A 27,515-nucleotide genomic window follows, 5' to 3' on the forward strand; every position below is an offset into this window, starting at 1 on the left:
TAATTAGCTCATGCAAACATCTCCCATGGGTATTAATTTGCCAACTTGATTAGCCTTAAAGAATTGACCCTTTACAAAGTCAAGCATTGCTTTGGGTTAAACCATAGACGGAACTTGAAATTCCAGAAACGTGGGAAAGACAGATTTCCTCAGGCACTGCCTTGTATCTAGAATCTTGCTGAGGTGAAGAAATGACACTTTATCACAGGAGGGCTGATGGCTTCCGGCAAAACCTGACACTTCAGTGCAGCTCTGAACTCTGAACATTTGCAGTTTATGCTCAGATCCAACCTCCTAATCTCCCACCTGTGGAGAAAATCAGGTTGGCTGTTATAAATGGAATGGCTGTTAAGCTCATTTTGAATATTGAATGACTTTTTGGGATGTATCATATATAAAAATGACTTGTCATTTATTTACCTTTGCACAGCTTTGGTAAAATTACTTTTGGCTCTTGATCATTGATTTTATTGTGGTAAAATATGCATAATGTAAAATAGACTGTTTTTAACTTTATTTATTTTTTATTTATTTATTTTTAAAATATATTTTATTGATTTTTTACAGAGAGGAAAGGGAGAGTGATAGAGAGTTAGAAACATCGATGAGAGAGAAACATCGATCAGCAGCCTCCTGCACACTCCCTACTGGGTATGTACCCCCAACCAAGGTACATGCCCTTGTCCGGAATAGAATCTGGGACCCTTGAGTCTGAAGGCTGATGCTCTAGCCACTGAGCCAAACTGGTTAGGGCTTAACTTCTTTTTTTTTTTTTTTTAAATGGCATTGATGACATTCATGTTGATGTGCAGCCATACCCACTATTTATCTCTAGGACTTTTTTATCTTCCCAAACTGAAACTCTTTACCCATTAAACACTAGCTCCCCCACTCCCTCTCTCCACAGGCAGCAGCATTCTACTTCCTATCTGTATGCATTTGCCTCTTCCAGGTACCTAATATAGGCGGAATCATACATTGTCATTTTGTATCTGGCTCATGTCAGGTAGCCCAATGTCTTCAAGGTTCATCCATGTTGTAAAATGTGTCAGAATTTAACTCCTTTTTAAGGCCGAGTAGAAGTCCATTGTAGGTATATACCATATATTGGCGTGCTTTTTTTTTTAAATTTAAATTCTTTATTGTTGAAAGTATTACATATGTCTCCTTTTTCCCCCCATTGACCTGTCCCTGACCGCTCCCTCCCCCCAGCTCAGGCCCTCACCTTCCTACTGTCTGTGTCCCGTGGTTATGCTTATATGCATGCATACAAGTCCTTTGGTTGATCTCTTAACGGGCCCCCCTCCCCCGCCCCCATAAACTAATGAACAAATACAGATCCACATGTTGTTTATCCATTCATCTGTCGTGGACACTTGGGTTGTTGCCACCTTTTGGCTATTGTGAGTAATGCTGCTGTGAACATGGTTACACAGATCTCTTTTCAAGTCGTGCTTTCAGTTCTTTTGGGTATATACCCAGACGTGGAATTGTTGGACTATATGATATTTTATGTGGGATTTTTTGAAGGATGGCCACACTGTCCTCCATAGTGGCTATATCATATTACATTGACACTTGATCATTGACTTTTCTGTGTAAGTTGAGGAACAAATGAAGTTTTGATGAAGCATGACATTTTGTTTGGATCAGTGGTTCCATTTGGTCTGTTGAACAGGTGGTCTGTTCAGGTTCCTCAGATCTTTGCAGTGGTTCTCAACCTTCCTGATGCCGCGACCCTTTAATACATTTCCTCATGTTGTGGTGACCCCCAACCATAAAATTATTTTCGTTGCTACTTCATAACTGTAATTTTGCTACTGTTATGAATCGTAATGTAAATGTCTGGATGTATTTTCATTGTTACAAATTGAACATAATTAAAGCATAGTGATTAATCACAAAAACAATATGTAATTATATATGTGTTTTCCAGTGGTCTTAGTGACCCCTGTGAAAGGGTCGTTCGACCCCCAAAGGGGTCGCGAACCAAAGGTTGAGAACCGCTGCTTTAGGGCAATTTCCAGAACATTTTACCAAATGAAGGTATTGTTCGACACAGGCTGGTTTTTTTTTTTCCCCCTTAATGCCAGTCTGTTTTGTTCAACCCCAGCTGGGAATAAGCCAGGATCGACTGTACACAAATTCTGGTCAGGCAGATCTACCACTATACCAGTTGTATAAAACAGACTGGCATTAAGAACACAAGTCCCTCACACAACAGTGTTTTGATCATTGTACTTGATCATTTTAAAGCGTTACCGCACGCACGCCACTGGGTATATTGCCAGTATGGGTTGCTGTCACCTCTGCAATGAGAGCAGTGGCTCGCTTCCTGTCTTTGTTCTTGGCTGGACACAGAAGAAGGAAGACATGTCCAGCTTCAAGTCTCAACAGGCTACTTCCCCGGCTTAGAGCACAGGAGGTGGGGCCGGGCTGGGGGAAGACAGTAGCTCAGGCACGGTGAGCCCGGATTGGAGACAGCTGACCATCTCCATCTGTGCCACTGGTGGGACTATATCCCCCGTCTGCCAGCCTGACCTTGGCCTTGGGACTGGGTGGAAGTGAGCCTGAATGTTACAAGTCTTTAGACCTGGGGCAGGCAGGATGACAGTCTCAAGAATCAGGATGGTCTTGTGGTATGTCACAGAGATTTGTTCGCATTATAAAATGTATACGGTACAGAGATTTTCATTAAGATCTTTGGCCTAGTTGGATCTTAGGTTTCCTGACTTGGTGTGCAGATTGAAGAACGCTAGCAGTTCCCACAGTGGATCCCGAATGCCAGGTGAAGCAGAGCCGTCGCCGACACTGCTCTCTGCCACTTGCTTCGTGGTGCAGATTTCCTTGCAGAATTGGGTCAGTTTGGCCAAACTTCTTATTCTGCCTAAACTCTGGTTGTGACTCTTCATTTTTTAAGAGTTACATAAAGTATAGTGTGTGGGAGAGTATTTGTCTTTATTTTCAACTTCTAAGGTGAGCCGATTCCCTGCAGACTTCCTAGTTTCCCTTTATTCTTTGTGGTAGATCTGCCTGACCAGAATTTGTGTACAGTCGATCCTGGCTTATTCCCAGCTGGGGTTGAACAAGATCACGCTCTGTCTTCTTGTTGCAGCTCTCGTACTGAACACAGGTGTCATTTTCACGGTCTACTTAGTGCCTGTTTTCTGCATTTTGGGGGGGGGGGGTGATTTTGCTCCTGTGCTGTCTGGTACGCTTCAGCACCAGAAGACTGTCATGTGCCTTATGGAGAAAATACCTGTGTCAGATAAGTTTGTTTCGGGTGTGAGTTATCCTGCTTTTGGCCATAAGTCCAGTGTTAATGAATCAACAATAGATGTTAAGTAAGTTGTCTTTAAACAGAAACAAGGTTATGTATGTATTGATCAGTTGATGAAAATGCTGGTAGAAACCTAACCCTGTATTTCCCCTAGGAGCAATTAATAATCACTCATCATGTTCACAGTGACTGTATAGAACATAACTGTCATGAATGATGAGAGTCGACTACTGATATTTATTTACCCAATACATCTCAAGGGGGGGGGGTGACTTTTATAGATCAATGTTCTATTTAGAGAAATACTTTTACTCACTTTAGGTAAGTGTATTTTTAATTTTTTAAGTGATGTACAGATGGTACCCAATTTATGGCTGTTTGATTTTATGATTTTTCAGCTTTATGATGGCGTGAGAGCTGTAGGGATTAAGCAGAAAGCAGATATTGAGTTTTGAATTTTAATCTTTTCCTGGACTAGTGATAGGCGGTATGATACTCTGTGAGGCTGGGCAGCGGCAGTGAGCACAGCTCCCAGTCAGCCCAGCCACCTGATCGCAAGAGTGAACAACCAGCACTCTACACTGCGCTGTGTTGCCAGTGTTTTTTGGTTATTGCGTTTTGTGTTTTCTCATTCTGTCATGTCTACTAAATGGCTGTCTCTGCCTCCTGCTTCTGGTGAGAACCTCAAGACGATCGTCCATGTGTAGGCTCATGTAAGTGTCCTGAGCACGTTGAAGGTAGGCTAGCCGAAGCTATGATGTTCCATAGGTTTGGTACATTGCAAACATGCATTTTTTGACTTAGAATATTTTAAAGGTGCCGTGTATTTATTAGGACATAACCAACCTCATGGTAAGTGGAGGGGCATCTGCAGCTCTCATTATAGAATTCTGTAATTGGAGGCAAATGCATGCTCCTTGTGCCCACACCAATTAGATTTCGTATTTTTAGGTACCCTTCATCTTTCTGAGTGAAGGACTCTTCCCTTTCCTTTAGTCCTTTCTCTTAAGACCTGTCTTCCCTTGACCTTTTTATTTCTCCTTTCCAGGCATTTCTCTAGCTCAGTTCTGTTTTAAGCCCAGTGTCAAGATATCAGGGGTCCTTTATCACAGACTGAGAAGGAAGTAGAAGGAGCCCTTCTAGAATGCAGAGAGAGGCTAAGCTTGCTCACTTCTGAGCAACGTCTGCAGCCTTCTGCAATAAATGGCGCCTGAGTTTATAAAGTCTCTCATGACCCTAGCTGTGGAGAGCGGCTACAGTGTTTGGACAGGTTCAAGCCTCAGACTAATGAGAGGGCACAGTCCGCTTGTTGCCACGTGCAAGTCCCAGCTTGGAGGGCAGAGCCCACCCAGCACAATTATAGTCAACAGCTGTAGTTGTAAGCTTGAACCTATGGTCCGAACACGTGGCCCCACGTGCCTGAGTGATGTGGGCTTGATAGAGTTCAGGCACATGTAACTGAGTAGGATCAAAACCCACGAGAATGTAGTAAACATCTTGACCACGCCCTTACTTTGCCTCGTGGAATCTGGCTATAAAATAAAGAGACAGCTTGTAATCCGTGGCGCTGTTTTTCCATCAAAGAGGGCAGGGTCCCACCTAGCATCCAGCTTTATTCTCTTTTCTGTCTTTTCTAAATCCTTCACCGCCCCCACTCAGGTTCACCCTTGGCTGTGCAGGCGCAACACACCTAGCCAGTTGTTCAGTGGTTAGTGTCGGCCTGCAGATTGTCGGGTCCCGGATTGCACTCACTTCCCTGACCTGGTCAGGCGTGCGGGAGACAACCAGTCGATGTGTCCCTCTCACATTGATGTTTCTCTCTCTCTGTCTCTCCCCCACTAAGGGTTTTAAGGGAGATTTTAGGGGTGGACCCAGGGGAAGATGTCAATAGAACAGTGGTTCTCAACCTTCTGGCCCTTTAAATACAGTTCCTCATGTTGTGACCCAACCCTAAAATTATTTTCGTTGCTACTTCATAACTGTAATGTTGCTACTGTTATGAATCGTAATGTAAATATCTGATATGCGGGATGGTCTTAGGCGACCCTGTGAAAGGGTCGTTCGACCGCCAAAGGGGTGGCGACCCACAGGTTGAGAACCGCTGCAATGGAATATTCCATAGTTTTCCAGGTGTGTTCTTTCAGGGTTGTGGTCACCACTGATTGATTGGCTGGCACCAGGGCAGGGGGTTTTCAATCAATGCAGCTGGTCCTTAGGTGGCTGTGGCTGGTTTTGCTGCTTTTCTGGGCTTGGAGCTGAAATACAACAGATGCCTAGATGTTATCTCTAAGGAGGAAAGGTCAGGGGGTCCAAGCCGCATGATCAGTGATGTGGTAAGGTAGGAAAGGTCACACTGGGGGCGATGTCCCATCCTCAGATTGTCCTTTGCTGGCACCAGGGACTTTTCTCCCTGGTGACCTTCTGTACCTGGCCCATCATCCTTGCTGTGCTCATGTCTGTTTAACTGCATACCCGCGTAAGTTAAGGAAGGGAGAAGCTGTTTGGTTTAGCTTTCTTCAGAGAGGAAATTGCTGCTGCTGGAGGGTTATGAGTGTCCATTGCGTTCTGCCATCTGGTAACTGTGTCTTTAGGAGAAATTGCTAAATGATTTTCAAAGCGATGGTACTATATTAGGTTCCTACCAATAACATATGGGTTCCAGTGTCTTTAGATCCTCACCAAGACTTGGTATTGTCAGTGTTGTTCATTTTAATTATTCATAAGGGCATAAAGTAGTACTATCTCATTATGGTTTTGATTTTTACTTCATTGATGACTAAAGATGAGGGGTGGAGGTGGGATGGGGCAAAATCACCCCAGTGAGAATCAGTCCCTTAGAGTGGTCTTTAATTCTGACATGGTCTTTCGGGGTGTCTCAACTTTACGCCAGGCTTGTTAGTGACGTATTAATAAGGTTTCTCCACTCTGGCTGTTCAAGAACTCCAGTGTCCCAGCTCTGCTGAACCTTCAGTGTCTGTGTTCTGCTTGCCACTCGCAGCACCAGAGGTCTGGTGAGTCTTGGGCAGTCTTGACTTGGGCCTTTGTAGCTCACTCCTCAGCTAAGGCTTTGTAGCAGACCTCCCCCCCCCCCCCCCCCACACGACTTCGGAGACCCTTTCTGTAACCTCTATTGCTTGATGGCCTTGCCGAAGATGCCAGCTGCTTCAGCTGCCCTCTGCCTCCTCCACTCAGGGCTGCTGTGCTTTGTGGACTCCAGCCACTGTCACTGTTGGACAGTGGTCTCCTGGCAGAGAACTAGGGCAAAGGCGGTGGTCACCTCGTGAGTGTCCTTTCTCTCAAGGATCAGTCTTGCACTGCCTCTTATCTGATGCCTGAAGGCAGAATTTTGTCCAATTATGTAGTTGCTAATAACAGAGGCAGTGTGTGTGTGTGTGTGTGTGTGTGTCTCGGGGGCGGGGGGGAGGGGGGGAGGCAGGGCGGGGGCTGGCCCTCTATCAGTTACACAGCCATTAACCACAGCAGAGTGGCTTCACTGCTTTTATCTGCCGGATGTTTCTGGGCCCTGCAGTGGGGAGCTGTGTGTACAGTACTGGGCGTGGTAGTATTAGCTGTAGGACATGCCTGTTCAACTTCCTTGTCAAACAAATCAAGAGCAGGGGCATATTCTGGGCCAGTGGTTCTCAACCTTCCTAATGCCGAAACCCTTTAGTACAGTTCCTCATGTTGTGGTGACCCCCAACCATAAAATTATTTTCGTTGCTACTTCATAACTGTAATTTTGCTACTGTGATGAATCGTAATGTAAATATCTGATATGCAGGATGTATTTAGGCGAACCCTGTGAAAGGGTCGTTCGACCCCCAAAGGGGTCGCGACCCACAGGTTGAGAACCAATGTTCTAGGCTGAGATTCACCAGATTTTATGTCATGAGTCTTCTTTGTGCTTATTAAAAACCCAGCATCTGTTCTGGCCAGTGTTCTCAGTGGTTAGAGCATGGGCCCTTGTACCAAAGGGTCTTGGGTTCAATTTCCGATCAAGGGCACATACCTAGGTTGCAGGTTCAATCCCCGGCCACCCCCTAAAAATCAATGGAAACAATATCCTCAGGTGAGTGTTGACAACAACAAAATACAACCCAGAATCTGGGTCTAATCCCAGACCTGCTCCTCAGAATTTCTAAGGAAGAGGCCTGGAAATTTAACCTGTGCCTTGGGATTCTTATGATCAGGACGCCTGAGGAAGCAAACTTTAGAATCAGGAAGGGCACAACAGACAAGTGCAAGGGCAGCCTGAGTATCTGTATTCCTTTTCCTGGGATTTATGTTGAAACATGGCTGATATTTGTTTTTTAAAATTCTAATTAGTTTAATTAAATTGTTTTTCCTTGTTTAAAAAGTTTTTATTTGTTTTTTATTCTTTTTTTTTTTTTTTTAAAATATATTTTATTGATTTTTTACAGAGAGGAAGGGAGAGAGATAGAGAGTTAGAAACATCGATGAGAGAGAAACATCGATCAGCTGCCTCCTGCACATCTCCTACTGGGGACATGCCCGCAACCCAGGTACATGCCCTTGACCGGAATCGAACCTGGGACCTTTCAGTCCGCAGGCCGACGCTCTATCCACTGAGCCAAACCGGTTTCGGCTGTTTTTTATTCTTTTAAGATATTTTTCTAGGTTTAGAATTTTTGGTTGGTAGTTATTTTCTTTTAGGCATTCAAAGGTAATCATTTTGTTTTTTTAAATTAACACATTTGAAATTTTTAATTGTGGTAAAATACACATAGCATATTATTGACCACATTTTCCATTTTTGATGTACATTTTAGTGGCATTACGTGTATTCTCATCATTGTGTAACCATCACCACCATCCATCTTCAGAACTCTCTCCAAAACTGAAACTGTGTCCATTAAACTATAGTTTCCCATTCCCCCAGCCACCCTCCATTCTACTTCCTGTCTCTGAATTTGCCTATTCTAGGTACCACATATAAGTGGAATCACACAGAATTTGTCTTTGGGTGACTGGCGCATTTCACTCAGCTTAATGACCTCAAGGTTAATTTAATTTTTCGAATAGGTGTAGGCCATTGAAGAAGCCATCTTTCACCCTATCCCCCAACTGTGGTGATGAACTTTTAGTTAGTAAAGGAGAAAAAGGAAGGCATTTTGAAGAGGACTCGACCCTCTCTGGCTCCCTGCTCTGAGCCAGCTGCTCTGTCTTGGTTATGTTTTCAAGTCCTCATCTACTCTCTCTGGGACCCATTAGTCGACAGTTTCTTTGTGATTTTTTTCTTTAAACATTTTATTGATTTTTTACAGAGAGGAAGGGAGAGGGATAGAGAGTTAGAAACATCGATAAGGGAGAAACATCGATCAGCTACCTCCCGCACGCCCCCTACTGGGGATGTGCCCGTAACCAAGGTACATGCCCTTGGCCAGAATTGAACCTGGGACCCTTGAGTCCGCAGGCCGATGCTCTATCCACTGAGCCAAACAGGTCAGGGCAGTTTCTTTCTTTCTTTTCTTTTTTTTTTTTTAAGTCTTCTTGTGTTTATTTTTTCTTTTTCCCCAAGGGAAATACTTAGACCAAAGTGAAAACACTTAAAGACCACCATCACACTAGTTTTCTCTTATTTCCACTTTTAAAAGGACATTGAGATTTCACAGTGGTCTGAAATTCTCAGTGAATTTCATTGTTAAGAGCTACCCATGCTTCATTTGGGAAGCTTACTTTCCTGCACAATAAACTTTTTTTTTTTTTTAATTATTATTAGTTAAGGTATTACAAATGTGTCCTCATCCCCCCCATTAACCCCCAACCTCCCCCTTCCCCCCAGTTTCTTTGTTCTTAACGGCTGTTGGGAACTAGCTGCTTTTGGGTCTGCTTCAGTCTGTTGAGTAGGAGAATGTGCGATTTAGAAGACTGGGATCTGGTAAAGAATGTGACAGATCACTTTATAGGAAGGAGTTTTCCTCATTGTTTTGTGTACTTTTCTCCTAATTTCTTTATACATACTGATAGTAGACACGAAGACATTGCTGCTTTTGGTAAGGTTGGTTCTAAAAATATATGCTGTAAATAAATCATTATTCAGATAGCATCCCCTTACCTTGGTCATTTTTTTTTCTTCTGCACAGATATCTTTATTTTCTGAAATCTTCAGAGATGATGTTTAAAAGGCAATGAATAATGCAACGCATTACTTTAGGTTTGCTGCATTCCCAACCCCATCATGTTTAGTATTTGAATACATATAAGACCTTAGGAATGAGGAAAATTATATTTGTAAAATACCTTATTTTGACTAATTCTCAGTAAAATTATGTGCAGTGAGTGAGTTTGTAGAGGGCATATTGGTTCCCTTTTGTACTCCTGGTGTGAAGGGAAACATATCATTAGCAAAATAATTAGAAACTTCCTGATAGACAAAATAGGTTTAAGCACAGTTGCTATAATAGACCAGCATATGGCCTCACACACAAATTTTTATGACTAAGCAAGCCATATTTTAGATGACAGATTGTAAGCACTTTTTGTTTTTTATAATGTTTTATTTAGAAACAGAAAACAAATACATGATCAAATCTATATACTTTTAAAGTTGATAGAAGTTTGTTTTTCTTACCCTTCTGTTGGGGGCGTCCTTCATTTCTTTTCTCTCCTTCTCACAGGCCTTTCATGCTCACATTTTTACTGTACTGTGTTGCTCATTTTTCTCTTTCCCCGTCTTTGGTAAACCAGTCAGATAGGTGATGGGTCTGGGTGTGAGGGGCCTTTCATTATCTGGGGATGTGAATCATTTTGAATATACTTCTGTCAAATTGTCTTACATATTCTTTGAATAAGTATTGGCAGACTTTATTCATTAAATTGTAGTCATTTTTCTGAAAGAACATATATTGACTATCTCTTCTCTCATCAAGGCACCTGTTTTCAGTTCATTCATTAGATTTTCTGAAATGTTCCCAAGGATCTGGGACACGTGAGGCCCCCTCCAGTGGAGAGTAGTGTTGTACATGTAGCGTGGTCACCAGGAAACTGCTAAACACTCTGTGTAGCAGTCTCTAGAAGGGGGCCCTGGTCAGGCTCTGCTTCATCCTTCAGGGGCTGTGGGGCAGTTCGAAGGGCATGGGGGGGGCCAGCCTCAGGCATTCATGGCTTTGGAGTATGATGAGGTCAGAGAATGTGGAGAAACTCCCCCTGGGGAATCCAGGTCCTGAATCTGACTTCAAAGCAAGTATCATAGTTCCCCCAACTCCCCAACCCCAGTGGTTCTTGGGGTCCACATTATCCTCTCAGGCTTGGATGCTCACTAGTCAACTCTGTATGCATCTTTCTGGCCTCTTGACCTCAATAGGTCCTAGTGGTATAAGGCTAAAAGGTGGCCAGTGGAGTGAAAAGAAGGCTAATGGCACTCCCAGGAGGTAAATGCCAAGCCTGTCACAGCTTGCAGAGAGCTTTCTGTACAGTGGAAAGTCAGGCAAGAAAGTTAAAAAGGGCAATGGAGCTGTCAGGTCATAGAGAGCAGCAGATGGTTGATTTTGTATGGACTCTGGGTTTTTTAAAAATTTCTTTGAATCTCTTTTCTGTAGAACTGTAGAGGGGGACTGATTAACATTATGGAGTTACCACCCATTATGTTCTTAGGGACGGAGGATATTAGTCAGTCCTTGGGCCCTCCCCTCAAAAACAGATGAATGGCTTTCGGTGACGCAGTCATGAAAGTAGGTGCGGCAGCCTTACCAGGCAACTCTGGGCAACAATATTGGAAAAATACAGGTGATTTTCTGCTTCACGTGAGCAAAACATCCTCATTATGGTTGCTTGTTACAGTATTGCCCAGTGTACCTGGAAACCACCTTGTTTGACAGACAGCTCTGGGGTAGGGCCGGGTAGGGCCGGGAATCAGGAAGTAAGCCAAACATGCAAAATAGGGGACACAAATGCTTGCATTTTGTTCTGAAAGTCCTTTAGGCTCTTACTCAGAGTCTAGTTATTCTGACTTTCCTCAGAATATCACGAAGCATATCCTAGTTCAGAAGCAGTGGTATGTAACGATGGTGAGATGGGCTGAAGAAAGGGTAGTGGTGGGTCATGGTGAGATAGCCTTTCGAAGGGATAGCCTGACTGCAAAGGACAAAATGGATATTTAACATGTGCAATATCCAAAAACATGCATTGGGGCACCCTGTGGGGGGAGCATCTACACACACTAAGGGTCCTTGACATTGGGTCAGTCATGTAGGTGATGAGGAACCTGCATCATGAAAATGATGAACCACAGTTTGTGTCTTTTGTTTTAAAGGACCATTAGGGAAGGGTTTGGGAGGATTTTTATTGAATGAAGATTGGATTCTTAAAGGGACAATATACCTCACCAGTCTGGAAAACTGCCTTCTATGGAGAGAACATACTTTTTGCACATTCCTTTGGTGGTGTTATTTATGTGTTCACATTGGGTTTTGTGTATCACTTCTACTGATTAAATAATTGAAGAAGGAGAAACAGTTTATTTTTCATATGAGCCACAATTATTGTTTGCACTTACTTTTTTAAAAATTGTACAAAATGAACATGTGACCTGGATTATACAGTTTCCCAACTCCAGATCTATTTTCATACCCACTCACAGGAAGAATCAACAAATAGAACCCTGTTTCAATGGAGTTTGCATTCCACAGCTCATAGCTTTGTTCAAAAATGGCCACAGAAATTCTAGTATAGCCAATAATTAGATACTTAGATTTCTTTCACATTTTTATCAGTTTCATTATTTAGATTATTTTCCAGTTTTTACATATTAACAAACAGCACTGCAATGAACATGATTAAAGCTAAAACTATGCAGACATCCTTAATATCTTAGAGTACATACATTTCAAGGTTTTTGATACACTAGATTTCTTCCTGTTCATAGGTCCATGCTCAGCCACTGAGCCACACCTGCCAGCTACTGTCTCACTTTTCAAGACTTTTTTTTACTTTTTGGTTTTTAACCATTTGATTATGATGTGCCTAGACATAGGTCTCTTTGTTTTGATCCCTTTGGGGGTTTGCTAAGATTCCTAGGTATGTAAATTTATATATGTGTGTGTGTGTTGTCTTCTTCCAGATTTCCAGTTACACATGTGCCTCATTACTTGATATGGTCCTATTGAACTCTCAGGCTTTATTTCTTCGATCTTCCTCTCTCTTTCCCTCTCTCTCTTTTTCCCCCCTCTTTGTTCTTCGGATTGTCAGCTATCGAAAAAGGGTTAATAAATTGGAACAGAACAACAGATATTTTCTGCAATTCAAGTTATCTAGTGAATGTCCCATATTGTATCTTCGATTCTAGATTTACATTTGGTTCTTTTTGATAGTGTTCATGTCTTTTCTGGATTACTCATCTATTTATTTGTTATAACCATATTTTCCTTTAACTCCTTGAACATATTTACAATATAGTAAACAGTTACTCAAATAAGGTTGTTTCATTCAGTGTCGTTTCTTTATAACATAGGAATTTATGTCTGGTTTACTTATGTCAATGGTAAAATTGTTTTAATTACATGGTGCTTTTCATAGTCACAGAACCTATGGATGACATTAAGTGAGGACTTACTATAGTTGTTTTATAATTCTTATCTACTAACTAGAGGCCCGGTGCATGAAATTCATGCACTCGGGGGCGGGGGGGTCCCTCAGCCCAGCCTGCGCCCTCTCGCAGTCGAGGAGCCCTTGGGGGATGCTTAAGCTGGCAGTCAGACATCCTTAATGCTGCTGCTGAGGTGGGAGAGGCTCCTGCCACCGCAGCTGCTCTTGCCAGCCATGAGCCTGGCTTCTGGCTGAGCAGTGCTCCCCCTGTGGGAACTCACAGACTATCAGGAGGCAGCTCCTGCATTGAGCGTTGCCCCCTGGTGGTCAGTGCACATCATAGCGACCGGTCGTTCCACCGATTGGTTGATTTGCATATTAGCCTTTTATTATATAGGTTTCCTGGATCATCTCAGGGTCTACTTCTATTGCCTGTATTTTTTCCTCTTTTTTTTTTTTAAATATATTTTATTGATTTTTTACAGAGAGGAAGGGAGAGAGAGGGATAGAGAGTTAGAAACATTGATGAGAGAGAAACATTGATCAGCTGCCTCCTGCACACCCCCTACTGGGGATGTGCCCACAACCCAGGTACATACCCTTGACCGGAATCGAACCTGGGACCTTTCGGTCCACAGGCCGATGCTCTATCCACTGAGCCAAACCGGTTAGGCTATTTTTTCCTCTTGATTATGGGTCACATTTTCTTTGCATGTCTAATAATTGTTTTACTGTGTTGGATGTTAAGAGGGATACATTATAGGGAGTTTCTATTAAAGGGTACTGATATTTGTTCTGAGAGGGAATTTCTGGCAGAATTGATCCTGTTCGATAGACATTTCCACTTTGAATTTAGTGGCACATGGCTCTTAGTCTAGAGCAGGGGTGGGGAATCTGAGGCCTGCAAAATCACTTGGTCTGGCCTGCCAAGGCATTAGGGGTGAGTTAATTAAATGTTTGACCAAATATAGCAGGCTAGTTTTTAAGTTGATAATTTTGTATGGCCTGCGAACGATGTTATAAATATCCAAATAGCCGTTGGCAGAAGGTGATCTTTATTACCAAGGCATGGCTTTCTTGGTGTCCAAGCAGAGTGTCTGAGGTGCTTATGAAGACCTCTTTATTCTGGTTGGGCAGAACCTCCAGAGTCTGCTGACACTTCATGACCTCTGGTGTCTCCTATCAGTGCTCGGCCCCACAGCTGCTGCTCTCTAGGCCTCATGAGGTCTTGCCCTGGGCATGGACAGTGGTGAGGCCCTGGAGAAGTAGCTTTGGAAATTCCCCACAAAAATGTTTGGGGCCTACCATCTGCTACCCTGGCCTGCAAGTTCCAGATAATTCTGCCAGTCGGAACCGCCACCACCTCCTCCTCGTCAGCTCAGTGAAACTGCGGCTCTACTTCGGCAGAACGTCTCCCCCAGGGCAGAAAGCCAGGCTAGTCCCAGGGCTCAGCTCTTGTATTTCCCTCCTCTCAAGGCTCGCCGTCCTGTGCTGCCTGTGGGTCAGTGTCTGAAAACAGCAGCTTCATGTATTTTGTCCAGTTTTGTAGTTTTATAATGGAGGGCAAGTCCAGTAGTAGTTATTCTTTCATGGCCGAAAGCAGAAGCCTGGTGGCTATTTGTTATATCTTCCTCAGTAATATTAATGACACACCACTGTTTCTTTTAAATATATTTTTATTGCCCTTGCCAGTTTGGCTCAGTGGATAGAACGTAGGCCAGCGGACCAAAGGGTCCTGGGTTCGATTTAGATCAAGGGCAAGTACATTGGTTATAAGCTCCTCCCTGGCCCAGGCCCGGGTCAGGGCTTGTTCAGAGGCAACCAAACAATGTGTTTCTCTCACATCTCTGTCTTTCCCTCTCTTTTCCACTTTCACTAACAATCAATGGGAAAATATCCTTGGGTGAGGATTAATAAGAACAAATTATCTATCTATCTATCTATCTATCTATCTATCTATCTATCTATCTATCATTTATCTATATCTCAGAGAGGAAGGACGAGAGTGAGAGAGATAGAAACATCAATGATGAGAGAGAATAATTGGTTGGCTGCTTCTTGCATGTCCCCTACTGGGGATCAAGCCCATAGCCTGGGCGTGTGCACTGACCAGGAGTCGAACCTATGATCTACTCTTTTAAAATACGTAATGTATTTTTTTGCATGAGAGGTGAACATGCATTTATATGTAAAATTGGCTTTAAAAATAGTTTGAAGGTAGCTTTCAGTAAATAAGTTCTATTTCTCCCTCCCTTCTTCTTTTCTTCATATTTTGTGACTGATTCACTTGTATTTGCATAGCATTTTTACTTTTCTAATTGTTCTCATTATGTCTGGTCCTTTCCATTCACACAATCCTAGTGCATTGTCTCATTACCTCTTGCCTGGAGAATTTTCACTTCTCATAAATATCTCCTGGCTAATCACTTCCACATTTTAATCTTCCTAAAGTTGAGTTTCTCGCTCTAATATAAATTTCACTGTTTCATCTTGCCTTTCCAACTCTAGCAGTTTCCCAACCCACCTTTCAAGCCAGATTTTGGGTGTTCTTCACTCAGCAGCCTTCACATTTTCCTTTCCCTGACTTCTACGCATGCTGTTCCTTTCACCCACAATGCCCTTCTCTTCTCTCCACATAGCTGTTTCTCTTCATCGTCCAAGGTCCACTTCCCTCCTCCCACCCAGTGTCACTCAGTTGAAACCTTCCTTGTTTCCCTGTGCTCTTGTTCTTCCTGGCCAGCTCACACTTGAATTTCAGGTGCTTGTACATATCTTGTCCCATTGGTGTCCTACACATTGTAGACGAGAAATATTTGTCATTTCACTCTTTGGAAACCTGTGATTTAGGCGGGTTGAAGAGCTATTTCCATTCACAGAATAAGGAAACCAAGACCTGAAGTGTTTAAAGGGTGTCACACTCAGAATTAAAGACTGACTCCAGATTTATATTCCAAGTCCTCTAAATTTTTTCTGCAGGTTGCGTCTACCCTCATCTGATTTGGCTGCAAATTACTTTAAAAGCAACATAAAACATTTTTATTGATTTCAATCAAGAGGAAGAAGAGGGAGAGAGAGAAACATCAATGATGAGAATTATTGATCAGCTGCCTCCTGCACGCCCCCACACTGGGGATGGAGCCCACAACCGAGGCATGTGACCAGGAATCAAACCTTGACCTCCTGGTTCATAGGTTTACACTCAACCATTGAGCCATGCCAGCTGGGCTGGCTGAAAATTGCTTTAGTTGGCTACTAAGCATAAACTCATTGTTTTTTAGACTTTGGACATGTCCACATTTATAAAAAAAAAAAAGTGGGGGCGGGGGAACTCTACCTCCTACTCCTGCCTTTGCTGTCCTTGTGGGCTGTGGCTGCCACAAAATGGAGGAGTAAAAGGCTAAACCCTGGTCCCTACAGCCCTGCTGTGGTGGGTCATCCTGCTTGTCTTGACACACCAGACAAGACCCAACGAAAATGCTGTCCGTTTTGCTGCTTTCCAAGTGTGTCTTGGTATCACTGTGGGATTATAATTCTCTTTCCCTCTCCTATTTTCAGGCGCTTCACCTTAATCACACGGCCATGGGCAAGACCACCATTGGCCAGATCGTCAATCTGCTGTCTAATGACGTGAATAAGTTTGATCAGGTAAGCTGCCACTGAGTGGTCCTGTTTCATTTCCCAACCTTCCTATCTTGTTCACCACGGGCTAGGATTCTGTTCTGGACATGAGGCTTTTAATAAATAAATAAATAATTTAACTTTTATTTTTATTTTTTTGGTGTGCATCTTAGATATAATATGTACTGTCCTATAGATGAGAGTTTTGTTTTTCTAATGTTGCCTACCACATAATTCAGTTGTAAATAGGCAGACAGCAGTGTTCTTGCCCAGCTTGGTTAAATGTACCCAATATTCTTACTGGGTTTCTTAGCACATTGTGCTAGGGTTATTGGCTGAGTCTTTTTCCTCCTCTAGACCAGTGGTTGCCAACTGGTGGTCCGCGGACCACTGGTGGTCCGTGAGGTCCGAAAGGTTGGCGACCGCTGCCGATGAACTCCTGGTGGGTAGGGATTGTTTTTACCTCTGTGTCCTGTGTAGTGCCCTAGGTCCACATGCCTGCTGTGTACGAAGCCTTCAATAAGTAATGGCAAATGGTGGTTCCTAGCCAGAAGCAGCCTACTCTCCTCTAACCCTCTACACTCTCGTTTTCCACTTACCTGGTGAATATATCCCATTATCCAGGACATCATAGCTGCTGGTCAGATCTGTATTGTGCTAGATCACTTCTCTTTTGACCACTCATTTATCAAAAATGAACTAGGGTTCCTGCTCAGTTTTAGGGATGACTAAGACTTTTTGCCCCAGAGAAGCCACAGTCTACCAGGTAGATAAGTACACAAGGAATTACTGGAGCATGTGGTAGGGACCCTACTATAGGCTCTTCCTGCGTGATGGAGAGCCTAGAGGAGGTGGGGCTGAATTGTATGGCAGAGTTTGTGGAAGCCTTGAGCTCATCTGTGGGGAAGACAAAACCGAGATCTTCCTTCCAATGCCGCTGGTCAGGTTGTCCCTGGGTGTGCCTGTGTTGTCCCAGAATGGTAGCTTTTTTGTGCCGTAGCAGGTTGAAAACCCAGAGTGATCACTTCTGTTTAGGTTCTCTTCTGTACTGTTCCTTCAGAGCAGATTGTTTCTATACTGTATCTTTCACTGGTTTTGTTTTTAAATAGTCCTACAAAGGCTTTTTCTTTTTTCGAAGGTCACCGTGTTCTTGCACTTTCTGTGGGCGGGCCCGCTGCAGGCCATCGCAGTGACTGTCCTGCTCTGGAAGGAGATAGGAATATCGTGTCTCGCCGGGATGGCTGTGCTAATTATCCTCCTGCCTTTGCAAAGCTGCGTGGGAAAGTTGTTCTCGTCCTTCCGGTAAGAGAGACATGGATAGGTACTATAGTAATAAAGTAACATGGATTTGGTAACATGCACCGTTTGCCAAATGCTTTTGTTTAAAAATGAAACAAATGCCCTCTATAATCTCTTCTTTGCATTGTAGACTGAGAGAGTCTTAGAGAGTGGGGCTCCAGCCTTAATCTGAAAGCTAATCTTGCAGCAGGAATGGGGAAGGCATTTGCTGGCCCCTCTTACCATCATTTTGGGGACCAATCCTCAATAAGTAGAGCGTACTTTAGTAGAATTTACATGCATCAAAGTTATTTAAAAATTACTAACTAGTAATACATTTAGATATCTTATGGGCCCAGTTCTAGCTGCATATACTTTTATTATGCTTGTGTTTGAGCCATTTGCAGCGTGTGTTGTTTTGGTAACAATTCACGGTTTCCATTAGCTATAAGCTCCCCAAGGAGCTGGATCTTAATTATGTCTTCATAATGTCCCACAGTCCTAACTGTATGTGATTGAAAAGTGTCCGGTGTTGACGAGCCTAATGGTGATGAATTAGCCATGAAGCAGATCCAAGGGTTGGAAATGAGTCATTGCCAAGGTTGTCAGGGGGATGGAGATACCTTGTTTGAAGCACTTTCAGTTCTTTCCTTTGTGCCTCGAAACCTGCTACTTTTCTGTACTTGGAATTTTCTTTCCCTTCTTTGCCATGAAGAAATGTTCCGGATCCTTCAAGGACTGTTGTAATGCTACCAGAATAATGAAGCTTTTTTGCTCTTTCTTTTCCCAGTAAATTAACAAGCCCTCTCTTTTCTGCTCCCCAGCACTTCATTCCTAATTTATTACAGTATAGTCAATTGTGTTCTTGTTAGATTCAGGTGCTTTTCTTTTCTTTTAATCTGTTTTTATTGACTTCAGAGAGGAAGGAAGTGGGAGAGAGAGGCAGAAACATCAATGATGAGAGAGAACCATTGATTGGCTGCCTCCTGCATGCCCCCTACTGGGAATCGAGCCAACAACCCCAGCATGTACCCTGAGCAGCAATTGAACTTTGACTTTCTGGCTCATGGGTTGACACTCAGCCACTGACTCACACCTGCTGGGAGAATTAGGTGCTTTTCTTCCTTCCCAACCCAACCATGACCTCCTTGAGCAGACAGGTTGTAGCTGACTCATTTCTCCCATCTTCCTCAGCAGGTATCGCAAGCCCTCCCAAGTTACTTCTTGAACTGGAATGAATTGTTGACTTCCTAGTTGAAGTCTTTCCCCATTTGTGTTTTGAGTAGGACCTGCCCCTGTTCTCAGTGCAAAAGAGCTGTAGGGAATCATCGGATCCCTGGTCTCTGCAGTGCCCTCTGCTGATGAGGGAAGTTGGCAGTGGTCACCATGGCTCACCTCTCACATCTGTCCCCTTAGGAGTAAGACTGCAGCGTTCACAGATGTCAGGATCAGAACCATGAATGAAGTTATAACTGGCATAAGAATAATAAAAATGTATGCTTGGGAAAAGCCGTTTGCAGACCTTATTACCGATTTGAGGAGGTAAGTTTTTGTATATATCCACCACATCTTTCATATTTCTCAAAAGCCCAAAGCACTCCCATTGTGATTCTTCTCTGACCCCCGACCAACTCAGGCTCTGCTTCTCAGGTTCTGTGCCTGTGCCTCACCCTGACTCCACTGGTTCATGGGTCCCCGGGTCCCAGTTATATGCCTCTTCTCTGTCCTCTTCCCCCCGCCCCCAGCCTGTGCTGGCCACTTTTGCCTAATATCTTGGTGTCTCACAAGTTTTTGGTTGCTTATTCCCTCTTCCAATGAGTTCCTTTGCTCCTGGAAGGGACAGGCTGCATCTCTGGGTCATCAGCGAGGTGCCTGGAACACGATCTGTGTTCACGAATGAATGTTCAAACGCAGTCTGATTGACCCAAAGTGTTAAAGTGCACACTGATCCTGCATGTGGTTGGATGAGCCAGTGGGTATGGAGTGTGCAGCTCTCGGTGGGAGCTGGCCCCGGGGTTGGAACTGTAGAATGGTTATTGTCAAGTATGTCCACTCCTTAGAAAGGGGCCACCTGCAAAAGGCACTCGAATTCATTTCATGAGTTGGCTGTCGACGCTTCCCCTTAAAACATATCCTACGCTTACCTAGGAAGGAAATTTCCAAAATTTTGAGAAGTTCCTACCTGAGAGGAATGAATCTGGCATCATTCTTCGTGGCAAGCAAAATCATCGTTTTCGTGACCTTCACTGCCTATGTGCTCCTTGGCAACACGATCACAGCCAGCCGCGTGTTCGTGGCGGTGACGCTCTATGGGGCCGTGCGGTTGACCGTCACTCTCTTCTTCCCCTCGGCCATCGAGAAGGTGTCAGAGGCCTTGGTCACCATCAGAAGGGTCCAGGTTTGTTGACAAGTAACTTTTTAAAGTTGTCGGCGGGTTTTAAGTAAAATCACGCCTCCTTTTACTTTAGTGGCAAATCTGCAGTCATTCCAAAATGTTGTACATACTCTTCCCCATTTTCTCAGGTAGAATAATGTAAGTGTCCCTGATGATTTATGGGCAGCGTTAGCATAGCAGCTCAGGACCCTTGATGTCCAAGTCATAACTGCAGGAGAGGGAAACCGAGTTTATCTCCCGTGCTAACCAGAATGAAGATGCATTGGCTCTGTGCACACAGTCCTGGGGTACATGGGATTCATCTCTGGGCTGGGAAGGAAAGAGTTGCTGGAAGGCCTCTGCTCCTTGGACCGGAAGAATGGCTTCCACCTCACTTAGTTCTCTCTGTTTAAAAATCGATCCTTTCCTCTTCGCTGCTTTGCCTCTGATTTCTCAGTCCACCTTTTGGACCTTGCCTTGTGGTCCCTGTCCCCTTCTCCGCCTTTTCTTCCTGCTCCAGCCTCTGCCATTCAAATTTGGTTTTACCCCCACCATAGCCACTGTTGCCTTTTCCTAGCTAGCTGTCCCTACATTGCTGGGGGCAACTAATTCACCTCACCAGGTTAAGGCCCAGGACCCAGTGGGTGACGAAGAATTTGTATGTATGAATACGTCTAAAATGAAGATGCATTGGCTCTGTGCCAGGGCAGGAACCTGAGTGTCTGGGCTTGACCAGAAATCCACTTGATTTTGTTCTTGCGTCTCCACAGCAGTGGATGCCCACCAATAGATCTTTAGTCAAGTCAGATAGCATTGGGCTATGTGGTAGGGGGAAGTTCTTGCCATAAAAGCTGAGATTTTTTATGATTAAATTTCTATACTGTTAAACAAAAGAAGAGCATTAACCATAAAACAGATTGGTCCTACAGGGTCAGTTCTGGTCCCCCGTGTTTCTTTTTTCCTTCCCTGACAGGGGTTTCTAGCAACTTTGTTAAGGGGTGGTCCATGCAGTTCAATACAGTTTCTTTTACGTAGCTTCCTCTTTAAGTGTGCACTGTAACTTCCCCAGGTGGTGGCTTTGCATGCATACCGTGTTCGTGCTGCTGCTGCATGTGCTGCCTGTGGCCCAGACACTCCTGAAGCCCTTGCACACCATCTCCTTTAATCCCAACAATGTTGAAGGAGATGAGCAGTAGGGTACCCACTTTACAGGTGAAATAATGTGCCCATCCCCACAGAGCTTGTAAGGAGGAGAACTGGGATTCTCCCCAGAACCCTGGTTTCTTAAGTCTTGTAACGTTGCCTTCTTAGCATCTTCTGGCATGTGGATTGTTTCCGTAAGTGTTGTTGTAATCATTTAGTCTTCCTCCGGAGGCCTCCAAAGGTTTCCTGTTTCTGTGGAATCAAAGTTTTAAACTGGCATAAAATGAGTCCAATCTATAATAATAAAAGCGTAATATGCTGATTAGACTGGACAGCCCGACGACCTTCTGGTTGAAGCTGGGGCTGTGAGGGAAGGCTGGGTCCCGTGTGCCTGCTGGCGGCCAGAGGGAAGCCCAGGTCCCGGGTGCCAGAGGGAAGCCGGTGCTGGCAGCCAGGGGAAGGAAGGCCTACTCTTGCAGGAATTTTGTGTGTCGGGCCTCTAGTAGGATTATAAAAGATCTTTATCTACCACCCACTCCGAAGTCAATCTTTTTGGCTCAGTTTCCAGCGTCTGATACTTTGCCGCATGACCCGTTCTGGGTATGCACTTCGTGGCTCAAATGGGAGTTTAACTTCAGCTTTCTCATCAGCGCGAGTGCTAGAGAATCCACCCAGCACTGCTGGCTCCCTGACAAGCTGGAAGATTGTGGCTTCTTTCTCCACTCAGACCTCTTTCTGGAGGTGCTCAGTCGATTTACTTCCTCACTTCGTACATAGTTTTTCTTATCTTTTTAAAGTAGGAAATTTCTATTCTAGTGCGCACACTGACTGTTGAATTTTATGTGATGGTCATACACTTAAGCTAAAATCAGATTTTATTCTGCGTAGGTGAAATTTATAATACATTACCTTTGCTTGTTGCATGTTAACTGCATTAAGGCTGTTAAGGGGTGGATGGATTGACTCACTTGAACCAACTATATAGTCTGTTCATTCCTCCAGCAGATACTGTGATATGCTGCCTCTGTGTGAGGCTCAGCATTGGGTGGCATTGAGACTGTGGTTGTCAAGTGTGTGATATTATAGTCTCTACCCTTTCCCAGATTTAAAGTCCCTGTGGGGATTCCGAGGTAGGGAGGGCAGTGCCAGTGGGGGTGGGGTTGCATTCTATTTTGCTTTCTAGGAGGGTTAGTATTTGAGATTGACTCAGAAGGGTGGGAAGGATCGAGGCTGAGGCCACTTTGGGAGTGTGGACTTAGGTGGGGATGGGTCCCTAAAAGGTTGTAAGCATGTTGCACATTCTCAGAGGAGTTTTAAGGAGGTCAGTAGGGAGTGGTGTTGGAGAGTGCTGGGGAAGGAATCCGGAAGTGTAGGGAGACGGCCAAAGAAATTATGCCAGTATTTTCAACGATTGGTAGTGAGTGAAATCCTGGAATTAATGCTGTTTCCAGAGGAATGGAGGATTGGAGAGAGTGGGGCATTGTGGCAGAATAGATAAGAGTTGGTAGTTGGTTGATTAGGGAATGGGGGTGTGCAGAGAGAAGTCAAGCAGTGGGTCTAAAGCAGCCGTGAGCAAACTACGGCCCGTGGGCCGGATCCGGCCCGTTTGAAATGAATAAAACTAAAAAAAATAAAGACCGTACCCTTTTATGTAATGATGTTTACTTTGAATTTATATTAGTTCACACAAACACTCCATCCATGCTTTTGTTCCTGCCCTCCGGTCCAGTTTAAGAGCCCATTGTGGCCCTCGAGTCAAAAAGTTTGCCCACCCCTGGTCTAAAGCCTGCAGGGGTGTCCTTGGACCACAGTGTGCATCCGGCCTCCCTGCCTAGACCTGGGCTTGGGCAGGTAGGAATAGCGGTGTCTTGAGTAGGTTCTCAGTAGGTCTGGGTGGGTGAGTGAGTAAAGGACTGAATGAGCAGATCGTGCCTCACGCTTGCTGGGTCTTCGAGAGGAACACAGAGAAACGCACTTTCCTTTTCCTACAGAGACACTTTCATTCCAGTGTTTACCAGCAGCTCTTTTGAAGTAGGGCATCACATTGGGAGCTTTTCAGAATGACAGACAGGAATAGGGTGTTCACAGTTTTCAGCATAGCAGGTGACTTATTTACGTGCTGACTTCTGTTGCCTCCTATGCCGGTTGGGATTAGGTTTGCCTGTGGCTTCTGGAACACCCATGTTAAAGCTGCTCGCACAGGGGACTTGCCTTTCCTTTCAGGCAAAAATCCTTGTAAGGTTCTGTGTCCATTTCCTAGGGCTGCAGGAACAAAGTACCACAAGCTTGGGTGGCTTAAAACAGCAAAAATTCATTCTTTCAGAGTTCTGGAGGCTCGAAGTCTGAAATCAAGGTGTCAGCAGGGTCACAATCCATCTAAAGCAGGGGTGGGGAACCTTTTTTCTGCCAAGGGCGATTTGGATATTTATAACATCATTCGCAGGCCATACGAAATTATCAACTTAAAAATCAGCCTGCTCTATTTGTTCAAACATTTAATTAACTCACCCCTCATGCCTTGGCAGGGCCAGACCAAATGATTTTGCTGGCCTTATATGGCCCGCGGGCTGGACGTTCCTCACTCCTGCTCTAAAGTATAGGAGGAAACCCTTCCTTGCCTTTCCCAGCTTCTGGTGGTTGCTGGCCAACCCTTGGTGCTCCTTGGCTTGTAACACGTCACTCCAGTCTCTCTCACATGGCTGTTTTCTGCCTGTGCGTTTGTCTCTGCATTTCTCTTCCCTTTTTATAAGGATCCCAGTCATACTGGGTTTGGGGCCCCACCATACTCCAGCATGACCACTCCTTAATGAATTACTTATGTAATCATTCTATGACTTCAACAAAACTTTTGGGGAGGACAAAATTCACTCCATGGCAAGTCCCTGGCTGGTAGGATCCTTCCTGGTGCCAGGGACCCAGACTCTTTCTTGTTACTCCCGTGCATGGGGCCTTGAGCAAGCTGGCCGCCGCCTCCAAGTCCCAGGCTGGACTTGGGTAGAGAAAGGTTGCTGGACGTGGTCACTCTCCACTGGTCTGAGTTGAGTCCCATGGCTACCGTATCTGCACGGGAGGCTGGGGACAGAGGGCCTTCTCTGGACTGCCGCGTGCAGCTGGAAATCGGGGTTTTGTTACCACAAAGCCTGAGAGCAGGTTTTGAGGGCAGCCAGCAGTCTGCCATAGGTTCTGAGATATCTTTGGGGGTACGGGGTGGTGGTGGTGGTGATGGTCTCAGTTTATTCAGTTTCCTCACCAGTGTAGCTTTTCTCATTATGTTAGATTTGCAGTGGTTATCGGGACTGTTTTATTCAGCTACACAGTATTGAATAGCTCCTAATGAGCATGGAGAGTAGCAAGGGGTGGAAGACATGGCCATTCCTGCTGCCGAGGAGAGGGCATTTACTAAGGAGAAAAGACAGAGTGATTGTGAAAAGGTGCTCATGAAATATTCTTTAAGAGATAGACACTTAGTGTGCTTTACTTTTGAAACAGTGATGTAAGTGATGGTTAATGACAAGTGGTGGTTATTGATTTGATACGCACGAGGAGCAAGCAGAGTGCACTTGAGTGTCCGCCCAGCTCAAGGTCACAACAGCTAAGCAGCAGAGTTGGGGCTTTCATTCATGGTCCCAGCCGTTGGTCTCCCAGCCCATGCTCCGGCGCCAGCACGATCCCCTGAAGGCCTGGAATGGCCTTCGTCTCTGTGTTCCTGGCACGTCGAATGGTGCTTGGCACAGGGTGTGATTCAGTAAATATTTATGGAATCATTTCCTACCAACTCTTGTGTTTATTGTTAGTAATGCAAAAGTAAAGCAATAAAAATGCCCAGGTTATAAATGTGCTCAGGTTTATAACAATATTGTCTCTTCGGGGTTATTAGTACACTTGTTGAGAAAGTTAGCAAGATAATCTTGAGGCCATGAATTCTAATATATATTGCTGATACATCATTTATATTACACTAGAGGCCCAGGGCATGACATTCGTGGGAGCAGGCCTAAGTCGTCAGTCAGACATCCTTAGTGCTGCCGCGGAGGTGGACTGCTGTGCCCGCCAGCCGTCAGCTCTGTTGTGGCTGAGCAGCGCACCCCCTGTGGGAGTGCACTGACCATCAGGGGGCAGCTTGTGCACTGAGTGTCTGCCCCCTGGTGGTCAGTGTGCATCACAGTGACTGGTCGTTCCGCCATTCAGTCGATTTGCATATTACCCTTTTATTATGGGATCATTATATAGGATTATATATACTAATATATGTAACAATAATATGCAATACTATATACTTAATACTGTACTACAAATACAATTTACAGTATATTATATAATTATATGCACTAAAAATATAGATATATGAAATTTATACCAAAATATATAATTGACCCTTGAACAACATGGAGGTTAGAGGTGCTGACCCCCTTTCACAGTTGAAAACCTGTGTGTAACTTTTGACTCCCTTAAATTTTACTACTAATAGCCTGTTGTTGATCGGCAGCCTTAATGAAAAGGATGAGAAAATAAATACCTTTACAGTACTTACTGGAAAAATCCATGCACCCTCACAGTTCAAACTTGAGTTGTTCAAGGTTCAACTGTACAATACATTATAGGGTATGTTCTGATGTGAACTAACACTTAAATGCATTTGGTAAAATGACATGTACCCTGTGTAAAGTTTTTATATTTCAAGTTCCAGGAAAGCAGTTATTTTTGTTTGTGATTTTGTTGCTGCAGTTTTAACAATCTGTATTTTTCCCTTTTCTGTAGAACTTTCTGTTGCTTGATGAAGTAACACAGTGCGACTATCAGCTACCATCAGACGGTAAAACGATAGTGCATGTGCAAGATTTTACTGCTTTTTGGGATAAGGTAACAAATCCTTTATTACGAGGTTGTGGCTGCTAAAAGACAACTGGTGACTTAGATGTAATAGAGAATTTTGGGATTATGCAGATGGTATCAGATGTGATTGCTCATTTACTGAAAGTATGTTATAAAAACTCTTAAAATCAGGAACAAGGTTTGCATTGAACGGAGATGAAGTATAAAATCAGCCTAAGGCATTTGACATGTTGCTCTTTATCTCCTTCAAGGTATTACCACATTTTGAACTTAAAAACATGTAAGTTTGTAATGTTTGAATTTACAGGATTAGAGTGTCCACTTTTTATCTTGATTGTTAGCAGACCATGTTACGACATGCTGAATGAAGCCACGATTTGGATCTTTGCTGTAGGGTAGACTGGGGGCTCCCTAGTCTAAGCTTCTGGATGGTGCCAGCTACTTTGGTGGCAGCGAGAGCAGGGAGGAGGCAGCAGACAGGCACAGTAAGCTCAGTGAGTCCCAGTCTAAGGGTTTCACTGGGTGGCAAGCTGACAGGTTGAACTGGAAGGATCACAAGGATTTTCCCAATGCCGGGTTTATATATGACATCTAGGCAAATGGGGAAAGAAAAACAAACCAGGGACCACTCTCAAGAAGTTCTCAAACTTGAACACTCAGTGTAGCACCTTTAACCACAACTGAAATGCTTTCTCCCTCGTTCCACAGTCCTCTGTGCACATCCTTCTGTACCAGTCTGGATTAGTCAGGAAAACCGAACCCACACCACCTGAGAGTGAATTTCAGGCATGGAATTAGTTACACGGGTGGCAGGGGAGGTGACCCTCAGATGAGCAACGGCAAGAAGCTAAACCAAATTTCATCGCTAGGGCCATAGGAACTCAGGGAGTAGGTGACATTGACCAGAGGGTCATCAGTTTTGAGCAGAACCCACAGACCGGCTGCCCACAGGCAAGGGACTACATTGTGAAGGGCTGTGGTACTGGTGCTGGCCCTGCAGAGATGAGGTGACTGTCGTGGTAAGGGTGCTGGAAGCAGGTGGCCGTACCAGCTTCTCTCGCTCCTGCCTCCTGGCCACGGACTGTGCTCTCCAAGGGCTGAGCTGGAGTTGATTGCAGTTCTCAGGAAGTTGGCAGCCCGAGCATAGAAATGGAGCCCAGAGCAAACAGGTGCCTGAGCGGCCCTCCTTCCCATCTCCTTCCCACCTCTGTGCTGTCTCTCCCTTCTCCGTGGTCCAGGGGTCCAGACTCTGTAGACTCTGTTTTCATGCCTGTGCCACCTGCCTTGTGGTCACCTGCTTTTAATTTAGTGTCTGCCATTTCCAGCAAAATAAATCCCTAATGCATAAAACCACATCATTGCTCTTGGCCCATGGAAGCTCACACAAGCTGCTTCACCTAACCTGCCCTGCCTTAATACAGTAGATTTACCTCCTGCTATGTATTC

At 44.3% G+C, this 27,515-nt stretch overlaps 1 protein-coding gene across 8 annotated transcripts in view; it reads left to right on the plus strand.

The window, feature by feature from the left end:
- ABCC4 (ATP binding cassette subfamily C member 4) overlaps window positions 1-27,515 on the plus strand; it is a 226,675-nt gene that overhangs the window by 55,601 nt on the left and 143,559 nt on the right. For all 8 annotated transcript variants that reach the window (XR_004965841.1, XR_004965842.1, XM_036297857.1 and 5 more), the window contains 5 exons: window positions 16,379-16,468; window positions 17,580-17,743; window positions 19,136-19,261; window positions 19,868-20,117; window positions 25,995-26,096. Coding sequence is in view for 6 of the 8 variants with exons in the window: in XM_036297857.1 (XP_036153750.1) it covers window positions 16,379-16,468; window positions 17,580-17,743; window positions 19,136-19,261; window positions 19,868-20,117; window positions 25,995-26,096 (732 nt within the window). In the remaining 2 variants the exon portion in view is untranslated. The remainder of the gene's footprint in view (window positions 1-16,378; window positions 16,469-17,579; window positions 17,744-19,135; window positions 19,262-19,867; window positions 20,118-25,994; window positions 26,097-27,515) is intronic.

The sequence above is a fragment of the Myotis myotis genome, unplaced genomic scaffold (genome assembly GCF_014108235.1).
Source record: "Myotis myotis isolate mMyoMyo1 unplaced genomic scaffold, mMyoMyo1.p scaffold_m19_p_3, whole genome shotgun sequence".
NCBI lineage: Eukaryota > Metazoa > Chordata > Mammalia > Chiroptera > Vespertilionidae > Myotis > Myotis myotis.